Genomic DNA, 20,098 nt, shown 5'->3' with positions numbered 1-20,098 from the left:
AGTCAAGACAACAGTAACAATGACGTTGATACGTATAACAAGTACATCACAGTCTATAATTTTGGTCGAACAATGCGACTGTGCTGCGAATTAGTTTATACTCAACATGTTATTTGAGGTATGAAGGATAATTGTTCATTGCATTACAGTATTATGCGACCATTAGACTGTCTTTGTAATAAATGAGAATATAGAAGGAATAGAATTACCCACAATTAGAAATTTAGCTTCGTACTTAATTAGGAATGAATATTACATCCAGTTAAAAATCGAGAACTTTCGAAATAATTGCAACCAAATTACACCAGACATCCAGATAGATATGTCCCACAAATGTGGTATGTAATAAACTTCTGCTTATAGACTTTTTGCATTTATTATGTATGGATGTAGGATGTATCAATTCTTATAAAAATGTTTGACTTAAAGCTGAATTTCATTTGCTCTTATAACAAGTTCAAAGAACTGAACATTGTTTAACAAACATTTCAGTATATTTCAATCCTTTTTATAAGGAAACCTCATTGGACCTTGATAATCCATTCACTATCGAAAGTATTACTATAAAACGTTAGTAAAGTAAAAGAAAACTATGTTTTTATTGTACAAGTATCGTAATTGTATTTTCCTACAAAAATTTAAATATAGGTTCTGTTTTTTTGTTTGACAAGTAGTTTCTATGCACTCATAGAAACTACTTGTACTATATATGTAACTACTAGCTGCGCCCCGCGGTTTCACCCGCGTTAGTCCGTATCCCGTAGGAATATCGGGACAAAAAGTTGCCTATATGTAATTCTAGTTGTCCAGCGTACAAAATTTCATTGCAATTGGTTTAGTAGTTTTTGCTTGAAAGAGCAACAAACACACACAGATACTTACAAACTTTCGAATTTATAATATTAGTAGGATAGGATATAAATAACCCTCTACTTACTAGTAGAGGGTTTATATATTTTTGTTAAATTCCGGGTGGAGTCTAGTCAATCGTCTAGTGTTAAATATATAAAATGTTACTAGGACTACATAGATGCAAGGATACAAAAGATTAGCCTTCGTAATTTTACGTAGCACCTCTCACATTCTTTATCGAGTCACGAAGTTGTTCATCTAACCGAATACGTCATGAGAATATATCAAAGCCACATTTTATAACAAGAGAATTAAAATTTTAAATCTATAACTTTATGTGTTCTAGTTTTCGCCCGCAACTTCGCCCGCTAAGTCTAAAGAAAACCCTCATAGTCTCCTTATCTGTAGGACTTCCGGGATAAAACTTCTCTTACGTCCTTCTCATGTCTTCATCTTCGTACCTAATTTTAATAAATCGGTCCAGTAGTTCAGGCGTGAAGGAGAGACAGGCAGAGAGACAGAGTTTCCTTCGCATGTATAATATTAGCACTACATTGATTTAAATTAATTGTTTTGTGTAGGTACACATTGGTGCATTTGAGAATGGTTCAGATGTAATTGTATGTAAGCGAAGCCGCGGGCCAAAGGCAGCAATTACACTATTGTATAGTATACATTTAAATTTAGGTGAATATATCTTTATCAACAAAGAGTAAACAATGTGTTGTAGAGAGAACTTACTAGCTACGCCCCGCGGTTTCACCCGTGTAAGTCCGTATCCCGTAGAAATATCGGGGTATAAAGTTGCCTTTATTTTATTCCAGATGTCAAGCTATCTACGTACCAAATTTCATTGCAAACGGTTCAGTAGTTTTTGCGTGAAAGAGCCAACAAACACACAAATATCCTTACAAACTTTCGCATTTATAATATTAGTAGGATATTGTACATCTAAATTACATATGTTGGAAGTAAATTTGAAGTTTTAAAGTGGGTCAAAATCGAGTCCAAATGAGTCGGTTACATACAAGCATACCAGATAGGTAAAGCAATTAGGAAGTAAATAAAAACGTGTTAAAAATCATATATTTTCCTAATAAAATAACCAGCAACAATATAATTTTGTTATACAAAATGACCATATCATAGAAAAATATCTAGGAGGAATTAGTTTGGTAATTATAAACATGACATTTAGAATTAATTGAATCAGGAACTGTGTTTAAATTGATGAAACGTGACTGCGATGTGGAATTGTAATTATGTTATATGTTTTTTTTTCTAAGAATTACGTACTCGTAAATAAGTGGAATCATATTTTGTAATGAATTATTTATTTTATATTTCTGCTGGCGCTTCAACAGGCGTTAATACAAATGTTTTGATAGAAGCACTTAGGCATAAATTTCACTATTTTATTTGTGTGTCGGTTTATACATTACCTATATTTGCTAACATTTGCACGTATTTTCGACTGTTTGACAACCAAGCGAAAAAAAATCCATCAAAACAAGAATTATAAAAATCTGTTTAGCCTTTTTATATGTATCCACAAGTTGGATTCGATAAAAATGTGACAAATGCCGATTTACTTCATATCCCACAAACAGATACCAGATATATTCATATAATAAAAAATTAAGAAACAAACACCATAATTCTATCCTACTAGTCCTACTAATTCCTACTAATATTATAAATGCGAAAATAAAGTTTTCCTTAATAAATTACAATTGTAGGCATAGCGTGTTAGAATCACATTATATATATTATATCCTATAATTTTTTGTTATCTTAATCCTACTAATATAAGCAAACATGATTCGGCCATTAATTACGAGTCATACCTACGTCATACATATATTGCTTATTGGAATAAAGTGACGAGGTTTGTACATGGCTACATAGGTATATTAATATTTATTATTGTTATAGTATAGTATATTTGACTGCTTTATACTTAACTAGCTGCGCCCCGCGGTTTCACCCGCGTAAGTTCGTATCCCGTAGAAATATTGGGATAAATTGCCTTTATGTTATTCCAGTTGTCCAGCTGTCTACGTACCAAATTTCATTGCAATCGGTTCAGTAGTTTTTGCGTCAAAGAGCAACAAACGCACACACATCCTTACAAACTTTCGCATTTATAATATTAGTAAGATAGGATTATGCAAGAAAGTTCTTAAAAAACTTAGCAATCATGACAAAGAACCATGACCACACCTATTAAACGTTTTCCAGTTACCAACGCAACGTAAATAGTAACTCTTAATGGATTTCTTTGCCGTAATAGTTTTTATAGCGCAAATTTACATACTTTTGCAATATCTTACATTTGCGTTTATCATATTATTATTTAGTAAGTAAAATGTTAGAACATTTATTAATAATCTCAATTTTACAATAATAACGTAATACTATTGCTGAAAATATATCCCTTACATTTATTTGGGATCGTAAGCGCAAATAGGCTGTCATATTTTATTATAGGAGATAGAATCGTGTAATAATTCTATTTTTTTAACAATGTTTTTTTTTTAATATTATATGAGACTATCTCATTTGCAAATTATCAAACTAATTACATCATCAAGGTACTTTGATCCCGTTCAGAATGGACACATGACGTCACATGATCTTTTACGGTCCGACAAAGAATAACATGGATTTCTATAAATGTAGTGTACTTTTAAAACATTTCAAGTATCAATCAATGCAATTAAATATAATTCCTGCAAGTTTGTTCTGTAATTTTAGTTAGGTTAGGTTAAGCTGTTTTGTTGTCTTATTTAATTTTTTTGTTCACGGGAAGTTTGTAGATTGGGTGATACGAAATTTAAAGTATGAGAGTAAATATATAGTTATTACTACCGCAACGTACTATCAACTGATTCCTGAATGCTGTTTGTTATCTGAATAGAGTCAAACTCAAACTCAAACATTTATTTTTCAATAAGACTTCTTTTAAAAGCACTTTAGAATCGTCGTTACATAGCTTTAATATTTATCACCGGTTCGGAAAGAAGTTTATAAGGCAAGCCATAATTGAAATCTGTAACTTACTACAAATTCCCAAATTACACCAAACACTCGGTTCATCTGCTACAATTATAAGTGAATTTCTGATAAACATCCAATGTTGTTTAAATTACTACATCCTCTTTAAATTACTAACTCCAGAACATTTATTTAAATTGTATATAGCGCAGGTTTATGTATAAAATATTTAATGATACAAAGTCGAAGAAATAACAAGGCAGAGTCTATAAAGTATTGCTAAATATCAATTACTGTAATAAAAACAATAATTACGTATCGTTATATGGCTTGCGCCACTACTTATTATAAAATACTACAAGGATTCATAAAATTGCTTCTCTGGTGCTTAGTTCAAGAGTTGCCCTAGAAATTCCTACGGAAAGTTAACTAAGTACCTATATATTATAAATGCGATAGTGTGTTTGTTTGTTTATGTTTCTTTTAGGCGCAATAGAGCGTTTTTTTTATGATATGATTTTTCTGTCTGGAGATAGTTAGAAGGTTAAAGCCTAATACACGTACTTAATAGTGCTCTGAAATATTTGTATGGGAAGAACGCATTGATCGAAGCTGCGGGCAACAGCTAGTTATATGATAAATACGACTTTCACTAGCCAATGTCCCCAAGGGGTATGATATGATATTTAATATTCTTGATTTGGGCAACAGTAGCAAAAGACTTCCGTACTAATATTGTGAATGCAAAACTGTGTGCCTCTCTTTGAATACATGATTGTTATATGCCTGAATGATAGGCATTTTTGTATATATTTTTTTATTTTCACGAAAATCATTTTAGCCGCTTCCAAGATTCTCAACAAATATGAACATAGGTATAAAATAATTGCTCGTTTAAAGGTTTTATATTAAACGTTTCGCCAGTTTAATACCAGCGTATTGCCATAACCTGAGTTTATGTCCATTTGCAGTATTTTATTATCTGTCAGCAATCTTATTTACCTTTTATCTTATCTTTGCATCATTAGATGTATATTTACTTCAACTCAGTTCAAGTGGAACCACTAAGGAATCAATATTCATTACAGGTTTTGAGAAGGCCAGCGGCGAGGTAACTTCCTACGTTCTGAGATAAATGCTTTATGCAATGTCTTAATTGACTATGCGTTTTAATTTTCCACGACTTTCATTGTTTATGGAATTAATTTTTCTTTGTGTGAGTAACATTGTTTATTACGCATTTAAAATATTTTTTGGTTTTGTCTAAACAGAAATTAGTTTAGGGAAGCGCGAGTATTTAATAGTTGGATTTTTATTTGGGATCTGCATTTGATGATAATTGTAGTGTACAATATGTACATTTGGCCTATTAATTACTAGGTATTCGCCCTGGCTTCGCCCGTGGTACATGTATAGTCTATGTCACTCAGGGTAGTTGCAGCATTCTAATGAAGGAATTTTTGAAATCAGTCCAGTGGTTTTTTACGTGAAAACGTTACAAACATACAAAAGATTTCTCTTTATAGTAGCATATCTTTGTAGTTACTGCTATCTACGCGACTTGGGCCTTTTCTAGGTGTATTATGTGATAGCTTTGTATACTTATTATGTGTTTATCAAATTAAAAAACGCCTATTGCGTCTTTAACGCTTATGTTAAATTCGTTTATCGTCTTTTCGTACCCCCGGTACCCCTAAATCTCCCTGTGTTCAATAATAATAATATATTCCTTCGTAAGAAAGAGTTCATTTTTTAAGATATAGATGAAACTCGATTTAAAGGCGGGATTCACTCGGCCATGATACTCCAGCAACCCATGTTCTTGTCTTTCGATGTAATGTGCGTAAGAGGCAATTCTTTATTTATTTTCCCTTTTTTTTCTAATATTTATAAGCAAGCTAATACAAAATGAAAACACGTCATTTATTAATATCTACTGCGAATAATCACAACAACACACAGCGTTAAAATAGATTACATAATATCCCGACAGTAGTAAAGTATCATTAATAATGTCTGCCCCTCATTCCTGTATCATATCCAGACCCATAAACACAAGTACGGTTGGAAAGTTACTGCTAGGCTTTTGTCGTAACTCCCTTGATATGGGACAAAGCTAGTAAAATGAGAGATAAAACTTTTTCATTTTTGTTACACATGTATTTTTATTATCGCTTTGTTTGTATTGAATGTTGCTGTTAATTTTAACGCCTATGTAACAATTTTCGTGATTATCGTTATTCATTATAGAAATTTATCGGAATTATTTTGTATGCTTGCGTTATTGTTTGAATATCACGTTTGAATAGTTTTAATGCATACTCGTATCAATTAACGTTCTTTCTCTCAGCTGTTAATACAATATCACAAGGAAGTAAACATTGTATGACGACGGATATTTCACTTATCTAGTAATTTTGACAATTTCATTCCTTTTGATCCCACGAGATATCGCTTTTTGTTAGTGAAAATTTTGCATATTCATAAATATTCGTATTCGTTTTTTACTGACTAGGGATACGAATTTTAAACTTAATATTTTAAATGTTTGTATTTGTTGCTTTGTTGAGGTGCAAACAAAGAGTTATCAATCAATTATCTTGTAAGATTCGAAAAGTCGGTTAAAATTAAATAAAATTGTGACTCGTTACCTTGTAAATCATTTATCCTATATATTCATTATATTTCTTACATATAATTTTCAATAAGAAAATTACATTTAATCACAGTATTTATACAATAACGTAGTTTCAAATTCCTATGTTCTAAAAGGTAAACAGTACGTAGGGGAAGATCTTCACCTAATTTAAGAGCAATTATGATTTTATTACGCTGCATACACTAACGAAAACTTGCCGCAATTGAAGCATGTGTTTATTCTAATTATATTAGAACAATACACTCGCTTCATCAATGCTGTAATTGGGAGGATAAACTACTTTCGTGTGTGGTTTTGTTGTGATTCGCTGTTTTCTGAGTTAGTAAATCTGTCTGTGTTTATAGTGGATCTATATCTGTCTAATTCATAAGCAGTAGTTGTTATTGCACTATGTATAAAGTAAATATTTATAGAGTAATAAATCAAATAATACTATTATAAACCTATATTTTTTTGTTGATAATATGCGATGGCTTATGTCATAACCTAGCACACCGGTTAAGTGCAAGTTGATGATGTCACACGTATCGAATATAGAAAATAATGTATTTAAATTAAAATAGCATAAACGTTCATTAAGAGCAGTGGTGGCTCAATGGTTAAGACGTTGGACTTCAAATGAATAATCGGGGGTTCGAATGCAGGCGGGCGAGCAAGAAATAAGTTGATTTTTCATTTTATCTGCATATTATTCACGTCACGTAAGATCGTGAGGAAACCGTCACATCCGAGAAACTACAGTTCAACGACATATGACATCTACCTACCCGGTCTTGGACTGCGCTGTGGTTTATTGCCTGAACCTTTGCGAAAGGCTCACACTGAAACTACTGAACGGATTTTGATGAAATTTGGTATACAGACAAGGAATGAGCTGACTTGGGTGATAGGATTATTTTTATCCCGATTAAATGCCCCCTTGGGATAAACAGGGATATTGATATCCGGGCGGAGCCGGGACGCGCGTCTATTACTAAATAATAACAACTATATTGTATCAGGTTTCGTCGTTATTTATTCTATATGGAATTGCGATATACAATTTTTAGTTACGTGTATATTTTGAATTATATTCAATCTTAATATATCTGTCAAAATTAAAAAAAGACGTTTTCGAATATCATAAATTTTTTTTTGAGGAAACATACTTTGAATGCGGACGCATTCAAAGATTACTGGATAGTAATCTTTTATCGTTTTATTTCAGTGAGATTACTATTTTCTCTTGAATGACAAATGAGTGATTTTTATCTCGATTAAGCAACAATCATCATTAAAAATCACAATTCTCTGCATACTGTTAATTTGTAAATATACTTAAATTCATATTTTGTTACGCTGTGAATGTAAAAGGTTCGTAATTAAATAACGCGATGTGAATGTTATTGTGTATGTGTTTAAATAATCATTTTTTAAGCTAGGTTTTCAACCCTACCTTAATAAATTCCTTATATTTCTTATAATAATGAAATGTATTAGAAATATATATGTAAATATCTACATAGGTGTTCGGTTGTTATTTTCACTTCATATTACCTTTGTCTGAATGTCAATATAAATTTTTTCACTATTTATTCAACAAACATTACTATAAATATTAACTTAGTTAACGAACATTTATTAATTATCAATCTACATTTAACATTGTTAGGGTCTATATTTTCGAAAATTACTTCATTACTTTCGTTACTTCAATAACTTGTAATAACAACATAGATATGATTAATTAATCTTAAATATTAAAACATAGCTATATACTGGAGTAAAGTAAGTTGACTTAAATAAAACATATTTAAGTCATACAGTTCGCATTATTAAAAATAAATCGTAAATCAACGTACCGCAACACCGCTGCGCCTGCGCACGTTCACACACTGAATCATGGCTCGCCTGCCTTGGTGCCACCTTGACCCCGGAGAATGTTCAATATTTTGGTCTATTTGACGTCACTCACTTTGGTGCATTTTGCTAAGCCATTGTTTTTGTGACGTCATCGCCATGGTACGTCTCGTAGAATATGTAAATTTGTATTGTTTATTGAAACGGTAAAGTTTATTGACACATGTTTTGTAAATTAGAACGTATTTTTTGTGCAATAAGGTTTAACATAGTTTGTTATCATAGCCTGTAGGTTAGTTGTAATTAAAGTTTATATTATTAGTACTCAATTAGCTATCTATAAAACTGATTATTACCTACTTTCTTTTACAAACGTTTTACTTTCTTTATTAAGATATGCCACTTGATTATACCGATAATAATCTTTAAGTCAAAATAGAAAATTTGTGGAAAACATAACATAAGTTATCACTGTCCAATTAAAAGCGAAAAATTAAAAATGTATCCATGGTAACCCAATTCTACAAACAATATAGAAGAAACCAGTATTTACAATGGAGCTAGCTTACTATATTACGGTCTATTAAAAAGTCAATGGAAAATATATCAGGCTTAGGCTTTTTCAGGACCAATGGTGGCTCAGTGGTTAAAATCTCAAACTTCAATCGAAAAGTCGCGAATTCGGAGGAAATTAATTGATTTTTCGTTTTATTTGCGTATTGTATGCGTCACTGCTCGTAACGGTGAAAGAAAACATTGTGAGGAAACCGGCATCTACAAGAATCAAAAGTTCGACGACATATTGTGACCGCTGCCAATTCGCACTTGTCAGCGTGGTCGATATTGTCTTGAAATCTCTTAAGGTATTGTGTGATGTGTCCCCGCAGTGGGATTAAATTCATATTTATCATAATGATTATAATAAGCTTTTAATATTATTATTATAAATTACAGCGATAATCCAGCTATGGATGAAAATATTAGTGCTGTCTTATTAAAGACTTCTTCCTCTTTTTGTCTATGGTTCTACCCGAAGCATTAAGATTTTAAAAAGGCTTAAACTTTAAATAATATGCAATATATAAAACGACAAAGCGTTTCAATTCATTGCACTTTAAAGTACATGCATTTCACTTGCCTTTCAGTCGGGAAATTTCATTTTGAACTACATATTTTTCCTTCTAGGAAAGCAGTTTATCGAAAAGGTGTTATAACTATTTATACATTGGGTTGATTTTAATTCCTTATATTGGATTCTACAGAACAAATTAAAAATAAATAACGATACATTCAGCTTTTCTCGCTTTATGTGTACCTGCCTATCACTAACGTTGTTTTGAAGATATTTTTAGATTCGACTTTTATTGTGCAATTAAATCTTATGGCGATTTACCTGTTTATGGTATCGTAAAGTTAATCATTTTATATTCCTCTCTCTCCTCTGAGAATCTGAGATATGCACCATTAGGTAACATTCCATAGAATGGATTCATCTGAAAAATATTTTACTAGATTTTTTTTATTTTCGGAAAGCAAACGTATAAACACAATACCTAATGTTAGCAGCTACTTGCGACGTCCGTAGACGTTCATAACTGATGTTATAAGTGTTGCGTACTAGAATGGGATTGTGCCTATGAAATTAGGATAAAAGTACTAATTGTTATTCTCTCCTAACGTCTTTTTTTTTAAGCATAAAAGAGTGTATTTAGCGTAAATTATAAATAATTCCATAAGGATACTTCGAAAATTTACATGCGTATTTTCTACTTTTAATAATGGGTAGTTTTAATGTATTATATTTTTTATTGTTTTGTAGAATTTAAATGATGTGCACATATTTTAAATGCGTTAAAATTTGAATTATTCAATATTTATCTCAATGGCAACAGCGCGAAGGCAACAACCTTCTAGCTTCAAGGTAGTTAGGTTATCTATCAGATGTTCCTAATATGCCTAAAACGGATCAATAAAACTGCCAAACTCAAAACATGTGGCGCGAAGAAAATAAAGTCTTTGCGCATGCGCTAATTTTAGTATTGCTAGTTTATTGCAAATCGTTGTCAAATTATTGGGAATTATTATTACTCACGTAGCAATTATTGCTAATGCTGTTCTTAGTGCTGTTGTATTTATAATCAAAAATGACAAAGGATCAGCGTAATATAAAAATATTATAATATTACAGTTTGCAGCGTAGGACTTTTATTTAGAACATTGTCTTCTGGTATTGCGTTAAATTGTTTTGTTATTATATTATCGCATTTTCAAAATGTTTCAATTACTATTTCATATGAATACCATTTCTATATATTATTGTCTATCGAAATGTAAAATTTTCAACTTTCAGTTTATAGCAGTTGAATATTAAATTATCGAAACGGCAACACCAAAACAAAAGTCAAAATCACAAACCAAGAGGAGGCAAAATTTACTCAGATTAATATAATTCATTTTATTTTTTATGAATGAAAATTCGCCAATACGGGCGATCTTTTAGCACAGTCGTGTTAATTAATATTTTTTATACTTCATAAGTTTTTTCTATAAATAACAGTGAGTTATGCAAGATAAAGCATTTTTGTGGATATTAGCTTCTTAATTGTGTTATAAAATTTAATATTTTAATACTTTAGTGGTGTAGTTAGTCTTCCGTGTATATGTACATATCTAATTTTTAACAAAAACGTGTTGTGGAAAAGGTTGTGCTAAAATTGAAGATATTTCAGTGTGTTTAAAAAGTAAGTATTTAAGCTAGTAAGCAATCTATAAAAATATATCTTGAGAAACTCGTATATTATATGTGACTTGGTCAAACGAATTAATAAAAAATTATCTAAATTTTTATTTATTACATTCTGAATTAAATATTCATTCTATTTTGTTTATTTCAGCATTGTTTATTAGACCAAACTGTGATATTCTTGAAATTTTAATTTATTCAATTTATCTTTAATTTAATTTTAGTACACAAACGACTTTTTTTTTCTTTTGAGAAACTTCAAGTGGGATTTCAGTATGCTTTAGCGCCAATTAGGTCACACTAGCAGCTGAAGTGTTGGCGCTATTTTAGCATATTACTAGCTGACCCGACAAAATATTGATCCAGGAGAGACCTTATCACTTAAGCGTATGAGAGATTAATTGTAGCTGAATCTAAGAACTACAAAATTACGTATAAAATTTCATAATAATGTGAGCCCTATCCGAATAGTGGCATCTAACGAAACCTTTATATAGGATATTATTAACAGTCATTTATTTTGATTTATATGCCAATAAGAAAAGGTTTATCAGACTTTAGTGCATTAAATGCACTTGCTCCATTTCGCGACTTAAATAAAATCAGACTTAATTAAACAAAATCATCAGATAAAAGTCCCTTGTGTAAACAAGCAAGTCATTATGTCAGCAAGCAAGGAGTGGAAATGGCTGGCGTTTGTATACTTACTTAAATTTTAAGATCATCAGATGAGAAACTAAAATCGGAAGCCCATGATCGATCTGCCGCAGCTAAGCTCACTTCAGTTGCATAAGCAGTATTTAAGGCATATTTCTATAACAAAAGAGAGCGAACGTTCTGTATGTATTTATGATGACATGAAATTCTAGGGACTCACTGAGAGATCATTTTAAAAATAATGGTATTCTGAAACCTCAACGTACTGGCGTAGTATACCCAATATATTATTTTAGTGACAATTTGCAATATCACAGTTACACCGACTTACTTACGACAATATTTATGAGGCATTTTTCGGACACAAAGAACCATCATAAAATTGAAATGCATTTTTTCCGGTTGTCCTTAGCAAAAAATTCATGTAACATATTAACCAAACTGTACATTTAATATAAATGATGGTAAAATACCATCGATGTTGATGAATTGGTGTGACATTTGAATCTAACAGATTTATGCAGTGCTGACTGTGTTGAGACCTTGATCATATGAAAGAAGAGAATGGTTTTTGAAAAGAATGAAATAGTCGTATACTTTGTTTATTATCTCAGCTGAAAATCACATTCCAGGTCAGGACAGGAGGTCAACGACAGTGACACGTCACTTTAGCGTCAAAACGTAGTAAATTATCCGTATTATTGTACCTAATTGATATAGAAATAAAGCCAATTACTTAATTATTTGTTGATGATTCGCTTTCAAAGAACTCCCGTGATTTCGCCAGGAAATTTAATTACGGACATTCATGAGGGCGAAGGTCGAAACGGCTAGAAGAATATATAAACCAAATGTTGATAAGCGTAAGTACTTGGTAATAATAAAGTTGTTAAGAACGTGAAAACATTTCTTTTGGGATTTTTCTGGGACAATCCATTGTAGTATTATCTGTGACCATCTCAGTATGACAATGTATCTATAAATCTTTATAGAATCAATGAAGGATACGGATAGAATAACGAATGAAATGAATACAGGCAAATTTATGGCTACATCAACCCTCATGAGGCAAAGACTGTTTATATTTTTAGACCACGTCTCAGCATACCATCAGGCAAAATCGTGGTCAAGCGCTTCCCTATAATAAAAAATAAATATATGTTATATCCATTCTTTACCTCGTACTTTCAGATATGTACAAAAATACGAAAATAAGGAATTCCTCCCAAGGCCATATCATTAGAATTATTTTTCAATAAAATTATACTCTTAGAACTTCTCATATGAGAAATTTGTATAAATTTCGAAACATAAACTCGAAATACAAGTAGGACGGAGTCTAAAGTTTTGTTTGTAAACTAAAGCTGATGCAGGTGTTCTGTATCACTGGGGAACTTAAACAATCGCTGTTATTACGAACAAGGTTGTGGTGTCTAGCGTACATTATACGGGTCTTTTATGACGTAGTTATAGTTAAATAACAAGGAAAGTTTGGTGAGAGTTTAGATAAGGTGGAAAATGAGAGTAAGCTAATCTCTATTGAAAATTTAAGTCAAATGGAGCGTTATCGAATTGCAAAAACTTTGAATAATAATTGTAAAAAAAAAAAAAATCTATATTTAAAAACTTAAAAAACTGTGTATTTTAAGTTTTTAAATATAGATTTTTTTGGACTGAACTTCCCAAAAACGTGGGAGTTTCTCAAGCCTTCTCATCTCCGAGTCCGACTCTTTATTGATAAAACAAATGACCGAGTTCTTTTTATGTTTGATAGGAATTTTTTATCATTATAGAGTCTGGAGTGCTAGCATGCAGGAGGAGACACTTCTAGGAGAAAAGAATTATGTACTAATAAATACAATATATCTGGCAATCTATTTCTATTTTCATCATCATACGTCGTGTAGGAAATAATTTGTAGACGATGTTTAAATGTGATGTAGTTTATTTGTGTAAATTCTCTGAAATTCACTGAAGAGTAATCGAACTTTGGCCTCCAACAAATTCGATATTAAGGATCTCTTGAATGTATCGGAAACACGATCTATCAATTACGATTGTGGTTAGGATGAATTAATACCTATTAATTATTACTAGGACCATCGAAAATCATATCGGTCGAAATTCGATCGCTAAAACGATACTCAAATACACAGCTATAATGATACCAAAACAGTTTTCAGTATATGATAGAATTGTGAAAACTAAAAATAATGACTTTTAAGAAAAAGCTAAACTATCCTCAAGTTGTCAGAACGAAACCGATTTTTGGGATTAAATGGGATCATACGGAGGGCTCCAGCTTTTAAACAAAATCATCAATGTCAGTTCACCCAGTCGAAAATGTTGAGGTAACAAATAGAAAAAAGATAAAATGAGAACTCCTCATTTTTGAAGTCGGTTGATAAAAAAGTATGCGTCACGTGCATAGCTTAGCAACTAAGTACTTAACAACGTAACAGAAATCCAAACTTTCTAAAACCTGTGGTAATGCGGATAGCGTGTGGATTAACTAAAATAAAAACAATTTTTATCTTTTGTACCGTCATCTAAACTCGAACTCCCGACTATTTGATCGAAGTTCAAGTTCTTAAATTATGAAACTATTGGGGTACTATTGAGTAGGTATAATAACTTCTATTGTCAAGTGATGTATTGGAAGACGTGTCATTAGATGATGATTGATTAAATTAGACCTATATATCTACCTCATTGATATGCAATACGCAAACAAAGTAAGGAATATGCATCTGTATGCAAATTGAGTTATTGTAAATTATTGTCTCTATTTTGCCACTATAAATATGTAACATTATTCTTTTCAATATGGTAACGACCGACTTTTGTTCCCATAAGAGCGATTAGCTAGTTGAAACAGTCATCTATTTACGTCAGTTGTAACTAACAAATGTCCACAAATTTTACTTGGTTTAGCTGATATAAAATGTGGTTAAATAATCTAATAAATAGATCGCAATTGAAAAAAAAATCTTTAATGCAAAACATTAAAGATTTTTTTTTTCAATTCGCAATTGATAAAAAAAATCTTTAATGTAAAACATTAAAGAATTTTTTACTTTTCTTACTGTGTTCTCGCATAGCGACCTGAAATTGTTTCTGGATTATGAAGAAACTAGCTGCGCTCCGCGGTTTCACCCGCGTAAGACCGTACCCCGTAGGAATATCGGGATAAAATGTTGCCTATATGTTATTCCACTTATCCAGCTGTTTACATACCAAATTTCGTTGCAATCAGTTCAGTAGTTTTTGCGTGAAAGAGCAACAAACACACACATATCCTTACAAACTTTCGCATTTATAATATTAGTAGTAGGATAGTAGGATTAGTAGTATAGGATGGAGAAATATGCTTAACTTAGAACGAGCGAGACTAATATCGATGTTAATTACATAACACTCGGCATGTTTATTAATTCCAAGACGTAATTATGCAAGTTATATCTATATACTACTTGTCCCTTTTCTGTAATAAATATATGATGAATGAATTTAATTAATGAGACACGCAACGCAATTTCTCAGTACTTATGAATTGCTCGAGTGAAATTGAAGGCGTACTCATTTCTGTTTAATTTCATCTTTATCAACGACTCTCTTCACCCCGCGGCTTCGCTCGCACAATCAAAAGAAATGTAGACCGATTTATTAACAGATATTGGATATAACAACATAACAAAAATATTTTATGTAAAAATAATAAATTGATAACCCTCAAATTATAATTCATTACATTACATTAAACATGTTCATAAATATTTATATCAAATATATAAAAATCTCGTGTCACAGTTTTCGTTGTCATACTCCTTCGAAACGGCTTGACCGATTTTGATGAAATTTTTTGTGCTTATCCGGTTATTATCTATGAGAATCGGTCAACATCTATTTTTCATACCCCTAAATGATAAGAGTAAGGCAGAACAGCGTTTGCCGGGTGCAGCTAGTAACATATGATATTTATATACATAATTCGCGGTGAAAACGATTTTATAACGCAATGGAATAGAAAAAACAGACAAATAATTTCTTCTTGATACAATAAAATTCAACATACTTTTAAACATTCATTTCTAATGACTTTTCGCTGTATTCAAAAAACTCAGGCACACTTCTGAAACACGGCAACGACGTGACAAGCCGTTGTCAAGATTAAACTTAAAATCAACGCTCTTGTGAAATTGTCATGGAACTTCTTTGAGCGCCTTCACTTGCAAGACCAGGCGGAAAGTAAACAATCGCGATACAATGAACTCGTTGGAAATGCTTTGTGACATTTATTATTAAATCGTACGTACATTGACAGTACATAGTATAAAACAAAGTCGCTTATTGTATCTGTGTATGCTTACATCTTTTAATACATACAGTGATAATATATGAAGGATTATGTTTGATAACAATTAGTAAACTCCGAACTTAACGCGTGTGAAGCCGCGTACAGAAACTAGATGATGATATAAAAATATGACGTAATATATTAAATAGCAGCTTTTTTTCAGATTATATCATGCGGTACAATAAGAGGAGATCATCGCAAACTACTCGGACGTCTCGTCATTCCGATAAGAAATATACCATCCGTAAGTAGCTTTTATAAATCTATACATATCATACATACATTTTACATAGTTTATAAGAGTAATGACTTACCTTTTCAACGAACGCACAAAAACGGAAGAGGTTGTTAATTGAACTGATTTTTTTCTCAATGACTCCGTCAGTTTTCAACCGATTGATGGGATTAATTTTTTGTTTGATAGGAAATTGTTGTCATTTGGTCTCAATTTCGATAAGTATCCCCCATCGGTGACATTTTCGGTAAAAATAGTATTTTTTTCTTTTTATTTATTTTTGTACTTGTGTCATGTAGTGAAAATGGAAGAAATCTGAAATATACGCATTTTCAATATCCCACTACGGAGGCAGAGGGCCGTTTAAATATATAGAAAACATAAACATAGCTTGTAAAAGAAGAAACAAAAAGATCCCTTAAATTATGACCGCATTTGAACTGAAACAACAATAATTCCGTATGAGTTGAGTTTCAATTGACAAAGTTTGTATTACAAGGCGACGCCAGGGAAAACTACTGCCGAATGCCATTAGTTTAAGTGTCCAACTTCGATTGTACGTAAATTAAGCTGACGTGGGATGAATGGATCTGCGCTATGGGTGCGGGCCGGGGTAATGTGTTTCTAAATTTGCTGATTCACATTGTACTTTCTTCTTCATCTCTATCAGCAAGTTATGCTTGTCTGTGGCATGATCCTGTCCAAACTTTATGTAGTTTCAAAGCGTGTAAGTACTAAACTTGAGGTAAGGAAGTAAATTATATGTAACAGGAATGTAGGCGACTTTAAATCACGCTAGTAATCACTCAAAAGCGAAAAATAATTTAATATAATTACTATAAGCGCCTCATCTAATTGAAGTCGATGCCAACCAAGCCAAGTAGGCGGTAGATAGGTAAATAGTAAGTTACTACTTGGGGTACTGTGTAGTAAGGAGGTAGTATTTATCTATTATCTACAACTATTAGACTTAGCTAAATAGATCAATTTCTTAGATCTGTTCACTATTGTCGAAATTATGGTCCAATGTACAAAAAAAAAACACACAGACAATCATAAAACTTTTTCGTTCCTGGAAGTCGTTTAAAAATATCTAACAAAGTAAGATGTCATTTACCAGCCGCTTGCCTCGGCTTCGCCCGAGTTGTTTCTGTAAGTTAAATGATTTTCATGTTCGGATCTTTACTGCCAATCTCCAAATATACAAAGATAGAAACTTTACCTCTTTGTACCACTAGTATAGATATGTTGAAAGTTGTAATAAGTAATAAGTATAACCTAGTAATACACATGCTAATCTATTAAATACAACAATCGGTAACTAACTTAATAAATGCTGACACAGAAGATTTATAATTAAACCTCTGTTTTTAAAGTAACACAATAAGCGTAAATAAGATGTGAAACATTACTTGAAATTCCAACCAGACCTGAAGCTATTAACGTTAAAGCTTTCTGTAACTCAAGTAGCATTATGACAGTCGTTCTATTTACCCTTTAATTATGCTATTCCCAAGCTTGTTTCCATCTAGTTAGCTTGGAGTCCGGCCAAATTCTTAACGCCTTTTCGTTCGTGAGCAAAACATGTTTATGCCAAGTCATAGTGAGCGCAGAAATGTACCTATTATTTTTGCGAAAGAAATCTCTAAAACTGGGCTATAAAACTTTCGTAATGCGATAAGTTTGTAAATGATTTATTTGTTTGGCGACGTTTCAATGGCTTCGTAAATCATTTTGTTTATAATTGAATATTTTTAAGAAAACTTATTCATGACTAAGTTTTAAAACACGCTTGTTATAATGCAAAAGAGCAGCATACGATTGTTACTGAATACGCGATAATATCATTCACTTTAACATGCTTTGATGAAAATTCTATCGTCTCTCTGCTTTGTTCCATTATAAATAAATTCAGCACCCGTACGAAAAGTCCTGAATCTCTTTGAAGCTACTCAAACCCAATTTCCTATTGTATGTTGTTCACGTACAGCAAAATGTGTTAATCTGACTGAATTGTTGTCTATTCCGGGACATTCGAACCCAAAAGTTGTAATACGGTTTGGTCATTCTGACAGTATTTGAGTTGTTTTGTACACTCTGTTTATGAGTGTGTTTTGTAAGTGTTTTAGGAGTGACTTCTCCTTATACACACATACTTAAATACAGAATACACGTCCCTGCTTCAAATAAAAAATAGCCACATTGTTATAACACTCACAGATAACGTGGCTTTTATAGGTAATAGAAGTTTTAAAATCATTCACGTAGCTTCGAAATCTATTCAATACAAACAAACAATCAAATCTTTCTTCTGTATAATCTTAGGGTAAGTTAAGTTTAGACGTGAAATATACGGAGGATCAATTTCAAAGTAATTCACACACACACACACATATATATACACACACATACACACATTCCTCATTATTCATTCACTCAGATATAATATATCCATTAGTAGAATAAATATTTTATATATCATATTCATCAAAAAAAAAAAATCTCATCAATTCAGTTAAGTGCATAATATTCATTGTTATCTTAAATGTAACTGTAAAATTCTTGGGGGCCTGGTGACCCGTAACACAAGTATTTCATACTTACCTCGGGCTCCAGTCTCTCACAAATGTTAGTATTAAGCAATAAGTATAACAATTATACAGATACTCATTTGTGATGAGAGAATAAAAAAAAAAAAAAAAGTTTAAACCTTTGCAATGTAGGGAAATGAACGTTATTACATAGCCAGTTTAATGCTTTCATAGAACATGTACCTGTATGATACTAGGTATATATATTTGAGAACATTAAGGATGAAATTTTAACCGTAACCTAGTATTACTAGGCTGCAATATCATTAGTTGTTTAGTATAGCGACACTTAGTGCTTCGAGAATTGCACTTTGGCAACTTAAAATGCTCATTCCAAGTAAACACGTATATAAACAGGCACTTCTGTAGATTTATAGATAATTTTGGGCACGACGGTAAACCCACTAGTAAATCTTAAGTGCCGCTTCTGACTGTCGTTACGTTTCGTTTACAAGCATTGTTATATTAAAGTGGTTTTATGGCGAGATGAAAGTAAATTGCAGATAGTTGCGGTTAGAAAAGGACCACTCAGAACTAACAATAAAAGTGAGGGAAATTAAAGAAGTAAGATGATTATGAAGATAGGTGATTTATTTTTATGTCATAGTCGGCAATGGGTCGCCTGATGGTAAGCGCTACCACCGCCCATAAACATTTGGAGAGGCGTAAGGTCATTTGCAGACCTTACTCCTCTCCAAATGGATTACTGATTGATCGAGGAACGATGGAAAGGGCGGGGACGGGTAAGGAAAGGATATAGGCCTCCGGCTCCCCCACTCACCGTACGAAACACAATAGCAAACTCTTATTTCACGCCGGTTTTCTGTGGGGGTGCGGTACTTCCCCGGTGCGAGCTGGCCCAATGCGTGCCGAAGCGTGCTCGACTTCCACATTGAAAAATATTGATATATACTTATCCATCATGTAATTTTATGTATATATGCAGGCGACCCCTGATTTAGCAATTCTAATATTACCTGAAGTGTTTGTTTAAACAAGCTAATCTTAGGAACTGACTGCACATACAATTGAAAACTTATTTTTGTGCTAGATAATCCACTTATCGAGGAATGCGGAAGATTATTGTATAATAGGTTAATAGGTCTAGCTGTGGGAGTCGAGCACGCTTCGGCACGAATTGGGCCAGCTCGCACCGGGGAAGTACCAC

General features: G+C 32.2%; 2 protein-coding genes across 2 annotated transcripts in view; one reads left to right on the top strand and one right to left on the bottom strand.

Annotated features, from left to right (window-relative positions):
- The window catches only part of LOC119835238, a 17,460-nt gene extending 9,062 nt beyond the window's left edge, over nt 1-8,398 (bottom strand). The window contains exon 1 of the mRNA XM_038359949.1: nt 8,350-8,398. The gene's annotated coding sequence lies outside the window, so the exon portion shown is untranslated. The remainder of the gene's footprint in view (nt 1-8,349) is intronic.
- A 2,417-nt stretch (nt 8,399-10,815) lies between these two features.
- LOC119834350 (ras-like protein family member 10B) overlaps nt 10,816-20,098 on the top strand; it is a 38,033-nt gene continuing 28,750 nt past the window's right edge. The window contains exons 1-2 of the mRNA XM_038358703.1: nt 10,816-11,088; nt 16,268-16,348. Coding sequence (XP_038214631.1) covers nt 16,276-16,348 — 73 coding nt within the window. The 5' untranslated portion in view covers nt 10,816-11,088; nt 16,268-16,275. The remainder of the gene's footprint in view (nt 11,089-16,267; nt 16,349-20,098) is intronic.

Source organism: Zerene cesonia, chromosome 2 (genome assembly GCF_012273895.1).
Source record: "Zerene cesonia ecotype Mississippi chromosome 2, Zerene_cesonia_1.1, whole genome shotgun sequence".
Taxonomy (NCBI): domain Eukaryota; kingdom Metazoa; phylum Arthropoda; class Insecta; order Lepidoptera; family Pieridae; genus Zerene; species Zerene cesonia.
This window is presented reverse-complemented; position numbering and strand designations above follow the sequence as displayed.